Source organism: Dermochelys coriacea, chromosome 4 (assembly GCF_009764565.3).
Source record: "Dermochelys coriacea isolate rDerCor1 chromosome 4, rDerCor1.pri.v4, whole genome shotgun sequence".
In the NCBI taxonomy this organism is placed as follows: Eukaryota; Metazoa; Chordata; order Testudines; family Dermochelyidae; genus Dermochelys; species Dermochelys coriacea.
Window position 1 is genome coordinate 66496737 of NC_050071.1, and position 10221 is coordinate 66506957.

At 36.6% G+C, this 10221-nt stretch overlaps 1 protein-coding gene across 2 annotated transcripts in view; it reads right to left on the bottom strand.

Moving 5' to 3' along the window:
* FSTL5 (follistatin like 5) overlaps positions 1-10221 on the bottom strand; it is a 560774-nt gene that overhangs the window by 47600 nt on the left and 502953 nt on the right. For both annotated transcript variants that reach the window (XM_038400977.2, XM_038400978.2), the window contains 2 exons: positions 8982-9100; positions 2111-2260 (listed from right to left, as the gene is read on the bottom strand). In XM_038400977.2, the coding sequence (XP_038256905.1) occupies positions 2111-2260; positions 8982-9100 (269 nt within the window). The remainder of the gene's footprint in view (positions 1-2110; positions 2261-8981; positions 9101-10221) is intronic.

Below are 10221 nucleotides of genomic sequence, written 5' to 3' on the forward strand. Positions count from 1 at the left end.
TTACACAGAATCTTGTAGACATTAAACACTTGTGTGATTGCAATTTGAATGAGAACATGCACTGTGGTATAAGAAACCCTCACTGAAATAATTACTTTTTTCCTGAGGATGACAGCTGAATTGTTAACAAGTTATTAGGCTTATTCATGAATTGGATTCATAGATGCTTGCAAAAAGTGCGGAGTTCTACTTTTAAAATAAGTTTAAAGATGATTCTACATGATCTGAAATGGACAGTAATTAGAAAACTCCTTTGCTGGCAAAAGACTGTTGACAGTTCCAAACTGAATGCCTGTAATTGGTTGACCTGTGTTGCAGCTGGAAACAAAGTAAAGCTAATTTTCTTGGTCAGATGACAACAGTCAAAAAGACTGTATAGTATAATATATTCCACTGTATATAATCTTTGGATTAAAAATGAAAAACTGAGTATAATGCCTTTGTAGAGGTATTAGACAAACTGAACTCAGAGGAAAAGGAATTCTACTGCAATTGTGCCTTTGTAAATTTTATCTGTCTTGTTATGACTTGTAAACACATGAGAGTTTACAACAAGTAACCTCTTTGTATTTTGGAGACACATTTTTAGACATTGTAAAGCTTATTCTATTATTCTCCATGCATATTTTTATATTTGAGCATCCCATGTAGCAGGTGATAGAGGGCCTGATCCTGCTGCATTAACGTCAAGTTTGCACAGAGTTCAAATGGGGCAATATCAGGTCCACAGTGCTCAGTCTTGTAGTCCTTACTCACATGAATCCTCATCTTGATTGACTTAAATGGGAGGACTCACATGAGTAAGGACTACTGGGTTATTGATATCAATATGACTGTACATGTGAGTAATGTCACCAGAACTGAGCCTATCGTAAGATTTTATAGTGCCTTCTTAAAAAATCAAAACTGTACTCCATGGAGCAATTGGGAGGGATTCTCACCTCTGCTTGAACCTTTCTGTGGAAGCATAATAGAGCCTGAGGACCTCTTGATCCAAATAGAGAACACAGGTTGCCATAACTTAAGAAGCCCCTCAGTTTGTCAAAGTCATGTTGGGGGCCTCCCTACCTCCATAGCAGCCGAGAATTGAGAGGACAGAAAGGTGGCTTAAAGTCATCTTGAGCTTCACTCTCCCTGAGCTGTGGAATTCTATGCTCTTGCAATGCCGACAGACCCTGGTTGTCAGTGGGCGGGATCGAACGGGGACCTCTGGAGCTTAAAGCATGAGCCAAAAGCCAACTGGCTGTTAGCTAAGGCTGTAGAGCAGACTCATTAATTGCTCTAAGTGGTCTCCGTGCCACTAGATGGGACAGAACACCACACCCAGGAGGTGCGTAGGTTACATACTTCCCCTAGCTGAGGAAGCGTGACCCGAGCTTCAGACACTTCCCAGTTGAAATCCTGGACAAGCCCCCACTTATAACACACAGACCCTGACAATCAGAGGGCAGGATTGACCCAGGGACCTCGGGAGCTTAGTGTATAAGCCTCTACCACATGAGCTAAAAGCCAACGGCCTGTTAGCTGAGGCTGTAAAGCAAACTCACAAATTGCTCTCTAAGTGGTCTCTGTGTCACTAGATGGGAAAGAACACCACACCCAGGAGGTGTTTACACTGTGTTTAAGAGGCACAGCAAAGAACTTAACAAGTAGCATCTTGAATGTCTGTATATAGGGTCTATAACAACATCTAAAATGGATACTATTTTTAGTTGACAAATTAAAAAAAAATCATTTTCTGATGGAGCACCCTTTAAATAGTATATTAAAATATTTTTAATGTTGTACTGATTCTTTATGTTTCTAAAGGGCTTTTCAGCTAGTTTCTTTCTTGCTAACTCTCTATATGCAGGGGAAAAGTGAAAGTGACTAAACACAAACTGCTGTCAAATACGCAAAGTAAACAAATTGGTTTGGGGCGGGAAGTGTTCATTAATTACTTTCAGTGTAAGTAATATTTGGTGTGAATTGTAACAACAATATGTTGAATTGCTTTCAGACATAAGAGGTAATTGTCAGGTTGACTGTGTCCCTGAAAAGCATATAGAGAAGCAGAGCTGGAGATGTTGAATCCATACTTGTCATTAATTGTAAAGTTAGAAATAAGTACCTGCAGAACTTTTTGGGATTGTACATCAACAATAAGCACTCTGTCCAAAGTAGGCTGAGTTACATAAATGAACTTGTCTTTGATATTAACAGCAGATGCCCACACACATCTCTGAACAGTATCTCTTTCAGCTTTGGGACAAACTTCATCCTATAATGCAAGAGAAACAAATGAGAGAGAAATGAAAATCAAAACAATAAACTCAAGCAATGCAAAAGACTGGTCACAATTACTGTTTGTATCATGTTTCCTCATGGATCAGATACAAGGGATATTGCATTTCATCCAAGGAATTAAAAAAAGGTTAGGGTATAGACTATTCCAGGAGTTTATCATCTTAGTTTTAAAACCAATGTGGACAAACACCTTTAAGTCAGAATTTTTTTCAAAGTCTTAGGTGAAATCCTGAACCCATTGAAGTTAATAGCAAAAATTTCCATTGAATTTGAAGCCTTAGGAAGAATTTGAAATATATTCTGTTTAGAGATGTACATCAAGGTTTTTTTTTCTGTTTATTTCTCCAACTTTTACTACTTGGGACAGTTTGATCAAAGCAACATTTTTTTCTCCCTAGCAATTCACCTGCTGCTTATTCCTCATCTACAGTTCTCTGTTGGATATATCATAATTGGTTGCTATATAAATGATTATAATGTGTCAGAGGATGATGATTGCAAATAGGAAATAAGCAGCAAGAATCAATGAGCTCTTAAACAAGAATTTTGTTTCCAAGCATAAGGCTCCTTTGAAAAGAGTAAAAGGAAAACAACAAAATACTATGCCATACCAACAGAATTGGTACTAAATAATATGTTTATCATGACATGAGATATGATTTAAAGCTAATTTTTCTATTGCATCAGCATTTTTGATCATTGTTCCTCTGATAGACAGGATCTTCAAATGTCAAAGTGAAAAATAATACGTTACCAATCCCAAGAGTCAGACCTACTTGTATACAAAGTCACTAACAACCACTGGTTTCTCTATGGTTCTTAAATCTCAAGAGGAGGAGGATCCTGAAGATTGATAGGGAAGAGGGCCTGCATTCAGTTCCATGAGATAGTTCTCATGAGACAGGGGTAGGCAACCTATGGAACGTGTGCCAAAGGCGGCATGGAAGATGATTTTCAATGGCACTCACACTACCCGGGTCCTGGCCACTGGTCTGGGGAGCTCTGCATTTTCATTTAAATTTAAATAAAGCTTCTTAAATGTTTTAAAAAGCTTATATACTTTACATACAACAATAGTTTAGTTATATTAAAGGCTTATAGAAAGAGTCCTTCTAAAAATATTAAAATGTATTATTGGCACGCGAAACCTTAAATTTGAGTGAATAAATGAAGATTTGGCACACCACTTCTGAAAGGTTACTGACCCCTGAGATAGTACATGAAGAACATCCCCTTTAAAGGAACATGAATGCAGAATAAAATTCCCTTGGCACTGGCTATAAAATTGTGCTAGTTCAAGGAACAAGGTATGTTTAAAAAAAGAAGCATGAATTTAGAGGAGGGAAATTCTTGCATATTTATTAAAATATTGTTTCACATAGCTCTTTGTTGTGTAAAGAGTATACGTATAAGGCTGCTAGTATGAGGAAGCAAATATGTAACATGATACATAATTGTCAGATTTCAAGTGATGGAGTTTCTATCATCTCCTCTGAAAGACTATCCCACAGACCTCCTGGCCATCACTCCTTCAGAAAGATCAATGCTGATGGCCTCTGACACCTTTTTATGCTCAGGGTTTATCAACAGGGAAATTATTTCTGATGCTCAGCTTAAATGTTCATTTTCTCAATTTTATGTAATTAATCAAATGTATAACCTTTTGGATCACTCTAAAAATTCTCTTCCCTCCTGCTGGGAGGATTTGACAACTGGCACTGGATCTAAGGTAAATTGAGTTTGAGACCCTTAGCATAGATCAAGCTATTTGAGAATTTTAAAATGTATCTATGTGAAAATGGAGAAAATCATGAGACCCATGAAATTTCAAGTGCTAATATTTTTTTTAAATTTGCAATTATGTGAAACTAAGCTGGAGATATGGAATATTCAGAATTTTTTTCTCTCCTATTCTTCGTCACACACAAAATGTAAAACAAATGCTGTCTCAAATAATTAAAGAGGTGGTCAAATTAAAGTTTATAAATTAAACTCCCAATGCAAATGGAACCATGGAATCACTATAGTGGCTTTATGATTTTTTTTTAAATTCCACAATATACTAGCTGACCCTTCCTCTCCCCCAAAACATCCTCTACACAAATATACAGAAAGATTCAAATCAGTGGTATACAAACACTACAATCCCCAAACTCTTATCTTAAATATGGTTTGTTTCCCCACATGAATCTGTTTCCCATTTGTTTCCCCACTAATTCATTCCCCCATTTATCTGGCATTCGAGAGGTCCCAGAAATATCTGGGATAAATGGAGCTGAAATTTTGCCTTTTAAAGAGGTAAAAAATTATGTGAGGAGGCTAAATTTGGAGTTCTCTTTAAAACTATACTCACTGCTATTAAGATTCAATATTAATTTCCCTTGTGGTTTGATAACGGGATAAAATATTTTTTCCTTAAAGTATAGGTATAAATGCACTAGTTTTTTTAAAATTAAAAAATGAGCAATTTACCTTTTTTCTAATTTAGCCTTTGTACAAGACAAGCAAACATCTGATAAAAAGCAATGGAAAAAGTTAATTTATTTAATTCTTTTCACCGCATTTCCCTACTCAGAAAATGACTACTAAATCAAATCAAGGGATGGTAGAAAATAATTCCTTGGAAGTACTGTAAAGAATGTTTGAAGATGTTAGGGCAACAATACATTCTAAAGAGAAAACATCTGTTTGTGGACAAATTTTACTTTAATCCAAAGCCACTGAAGTCAATACTATGATTCCACTGTCCAGCTATACCAAAAAGAGGACAGAAGACACTTCATATGGTTTTAATCAGGCTACAACTTTATTATTAGATGTCTGGCATGACCCAGCAGCTAAAAGTATACAGTGCAGATAACTCCATGTTCATTCAGTATCTACCTGGGGGGCTTTCACCAGTCCCCCCCTTTTTCCATCCAGGTACCCCAGCCAACCCATAGTTGGGATCTTACCAAGCCCTCCCCCCAAAAAAAGACGGTTAAGGTGGGTTATAAGAAAAGGGGGTGACTCCTTGCCATAGCAATCATAGGAGCCCAGAACTCCCCACCCCCATTCCACACCTAAACACCTCCTTTTAAAGTCCTTTACCAAGCCATTTATCTGGTCACTGTATCCCTTCCCTATGGAATACCTGCACCGGACTTCTACATCATGAGTTGCAACATCAGCATCACCACATTGATCCACTCTGCCTTTGGCAGCAGTTTCTGAGCCCCTCTTCCCCACTCCAACCCATAAAGTACTATTCCCTCTCCTCTGGCAAGCTGGACAACATCCTCCCCACCTACTTAAAGGTGCAGTGTGGCCAATTGTATGTCATGGGCTTTGAATCAAGTCATTTAAACACTTATTTGATAATCTGATGAACTCTTAATACATAATTGTAATTAATAATCTCAAAAAACCCCTCTTTCTACTGGTTAGGGCTTAAGTTTTCAATGCAAATTTTCCATAAAAAATTGTTGGACAAGATTCCAGTCAGAAATTCAAGGTGAGCACCCCACACATCTCACAAAGAGTACAACTGTCTTTGGACATGTTGAACCAGTCGTGGCTTTTTCAAAGTATACAGTGAAGTATAGCTTTCCTTTCATAATCTAGTCCTTCGTTTGCTAGTGTAATTCAGCTGAGATAGACCAGCAACCTGAAAAAGCTAGAGGAATGTGTATACTGTCCCCAGAAACTGGTTGGTATCAGTGTTAACTATTGTATGGTATCAGGTTGTACAAGATACTTTATATGTTATTATATGCACTCATTTTAGAAGGACAGGATCCTGGTTTAAAACGTTAAACCTGCAATTTAACAACAAGAATTACAACACAATTTCAGGATAAGAAATAGTGTTAAAGAATCTGGCCCCATCAGAACGTTATGTGCTTAAATGCTGTCATGGACTGGTATAATTGTGTAGAGGACAGACAAGGGTTGACATATTGGCTCCACTGAAGTTAATGGGAGTTTTGTAATTGACTTCAGTGAGCCTGGGTTTCCACCAGCCTCAGGGGAAGGGAAAAGATCTGGGGTTTTTGCTTGTTTTAAGAGTAACTCAATGATTTTCACTCTGCAGGGCAAAAAGATCCCCTGCACAATGGTAAAATTTTAGAATGGTATAACCAATGCCATCTATGAAATATTTTAAGTTCTTCATTATTGCTCTCAGAATAAGTGAGATCCACGTTCCTCTGGCACAAATGTAATGAAAGGAATCAATACATTCAGAAACTTCTGAAAGGAGCGTAGGCTTCTATTTTTCTGGGGAAAAAACAGAACAAGTTTGGGATGCCACTGAACCAAATATGGATGCATGCAACAAAACAAGGCTTCTGTCCAGCAAAGTACTCAAGCACATACTTAACTTTGAAGTTATTAGTAGTCCCATTGATTTAAATGTTAAGCACCTGTGTAAATGCTTGCTGGATTGAGGCTCAATAGAATGAGTGCCTAGAAAATCTTAATATATACTTGGTGGGAATCTACATTTTCCCCTCTTCAAAATGTAGACATCTAAATACTGAACAGAGTGTACACAGCTACCAAAGAGCCCTAAATATGAGTTTGAGTGTATGGAGCATTACATCAGAAAGGTGTTAAAAAAACTAATTCAAGGAGCTGTGCATATGCTTCACTTTCGTCTTCTTCCACTGAAGGGCTCATATTTAGATAGCTTTGTAAAAAAACCACTGCATGGTTTCTTGTAGACATATCAAAGAATTAAATAATGGAAATGTTTTATCCATGGTAGGTATATTAAGTGGTGGGGCAAAAATGTATGCACAGCTATAAAAGTAGATATATCTAAAATACTACCCTGTAAAGCTCTCTGGCAAAGGAAGCGGGAAGAATGAATAAGTCAGACTGCATCACATGAACCCTCACCAGTCAATGAGCACAAGCTGAAAGTTGATGAAATCTGATATCGCGCCAAAACTGAATTTTTATTTAGAGCAAACCCAGAGCTTTTTCCAGAGAGGTATGAGAAAGATAACAACTGACTCCTTTGCAGAGTGTAACTAAAGTTCCTGCTCAATGAGTTATTTTGAGTAGCACACAGCTGCTGTCTTGATATTAAGAGTGTATATTGGGAATTCTGTTAAATCCACGCTTCAGTCCTTCTTCTAGGAAGAAAATCTCAATGGACTTCTATTTGTCCTATTACACTCCAGAATCTTTCATTGAAAATCCAACCCCTTTTTCTTGGACAGGGAAGTGAAGAGTGGTTTAACAAGTATTTGTAAAAACAGAAACAAAAACAACAACGAAACAAAACACACACACTAAGGTAACTGTCTGAATACTCATGTTTCTTTCTGCAAGAAAAAGTCCCCTTTAACCTGCCTATTCAAGGGAAGAAAAAGTCAGCCTTCTGATGTACGTGCAGCACTATCATTGATGTTAATGGAGGTGATCTACACATTCACGGGCAAAATCTACTGTTTACCCTTTTTAAATTATATCTCTATATCTATCTCCATGTGCTACCTTATAAATTTTATACATAAACCAAGATACATTCTACAGAGACACCAAGTTTGTTCCTATTTAAAGAAAAAGAGTCACTCTCTAACATTTCCTTGGCTTAATGAAAATGTTATTTTGGAAATGGAAAGCTGCAAAAAAGAAATAAGATTTTTCTTCATTAAACTTACTTATCCATATCATTAATCATTCTGAAGATCATTAAATTCTTAAACAAAAAACACAGGATACATTTAAAATATGCCATTCTCATTTTCACTTTAACCCAATAAAATTTTCAGTAATTTCTTAAATAATCAGCTTTTGAATTAACCATCCATAAAGAAAGGTCTTTGGCTTATTTTTGGCTGTGTCAACCTAATTTAACTTAAGCAGCACAAATCAAGGTATGATTTGCTGCTGAAAGTATGATTATTCACAGTAAAAATATATCTTGCTGTTGTGTATTGCATACTATGACTTCTGTAATGACAGCTGAAGAGGCAAATTCCATAGAGACAATTCCGGGTTTTTTTTTTTTTTTTTTTTTTACTTAAATGTACTTTTGGTAATTGAAAAACATTCCATGGGGGTTTGCTCATGGATTGTTAGACTGAGGTTTTCATCTAAAGCTCCATCAGTCAAATCCAGTCCAGATGTGCAATGAGAAAGAGTTATTACCGTTTGAAGGCTTTATAATGGACTATACAAAATGAGTTAATTTAGATACGAACACAAAAGTGTTCCTATCAGAAGTGCCCATCACCCCAGTCAATGAAATGAGTGGACATGGAGACTAAACTACTGTTTACAGAGTGCTTTACAAACACGCAAAAATTGAACACAGAAGTGGATGAAACTGCGTACAACGCCATTCATTGCAAAGAGATGCAACTGCTTACACCAACTTTAATTGTGGTCCATAGTGAGACACTCTTCTGGTATTAACTGTTTCCATTGACTATGACAATTTACACCAGCAGAGGTCTCTAATCTCCAGAGCTGACTGTCTAATTTAGACAAATAAAATAAAATGGAGAACAATACAAACAGTTCAGCACTGAGGCACATTGGTTTGTAGCAATTACCTGCTCCAATGGACACGTAGAAGACTTCACTTTCCATGGTCATCATCCTGGCACATTCGACCAGCATTAAATTGACATTTTTATTTTTTTAAAAAAAAGAATCACTGAAGAAAAAAACCCCTATAAATAAATTCATAAAATACTTGCCTGAAACCCGAGGAGTTTTTCATTGGGCTTAATATGTCTCTGAAATTCACATTCTACAGGTTGTATCACTTTGATTCCATCTTCATAAAACACATAGAACATGTTCCCAATTCCCAGACCTTAGGAACAAAAACACATTCAAATGAACAAAATTAGACCCTAAAAAACACACAACTAACTCCTCCTTTTGAATGCAAGCCCTCGCCATATCACTGCACAATATCATTGGCATGAGATCAATTTATTAATGTGCATAATGTTAATAAAGCTAATCCTATGGGATCTTTTATTGTTTAGCTAAAACAAAAAAATGACATTATTCAGGATTTCACATTGTTATTTCCCCCCACGAGTAAGCCAGTGGGCTTCATGAATACAGACTTGGAAATGTATACCATGTTGAGAGCTTCATTAATGAAAATGATCATGTAATTTTTTTTTAGATTGGGATCAAATGAAAATAAGTTCCACATATTTTTCACTTTTCCTTTTCTGAGGGATGAATTCAAATAATTTCTATAAAGCATTAACGGAACCATCCTGATTTTTAGTTATTTATTATTATATATCACATTTCTTTCAGTACTGTAAATAAGATATTCTCTCTAATATTTCATTGTAAAGTCACGGTGGAAGAAGAGGGGGGCTACTTTAATGCTAATTTGAACACACACAAATGTTTATCCACTGTACAATCATAGAAATGTAGGTCTGGACGGGACCATGAGAAATCATCTAGTCCAGCACCCTGTGCTGAGACAGATCCAAGTATACCAAGACCATTCCTGACAGATGTTTGTCTAACTTGCTCTTAAAAATCTCCGGTATCAGAGATTCAACAAAAAGAAAAGGAGTACTTGTGGCACCTTAGAGACAGACATCTTCCTCTCCAAAATTTGTTAGTCTCTAAGGTGCCACAAGTACTCCTTTTCTTTTTGCGAATACAGACTAACACGACTGCTACTCTGAAACCAGAGATTCAACAATATCCCTTGGAAGCTTACTCCAGTGTTTAACTATCCTTATTGTTAGACAGTTCTTCCTAGTATCTAACCTAAATCTCCCCTGATGCAGATTAACAGTATTACTTGTTGTTCTATCTTTAGTGAACATGGAGAATAACTGATCACCATCCTCTTTATAAACGCATTAGAAGACTGTTATGTCCCTCCCCCCATCTTCTTTTCTCAAGGTTAGTGTGCCCAGTTTTACCTTTCCTCCAAAGTCAGGTTTTTTAAAA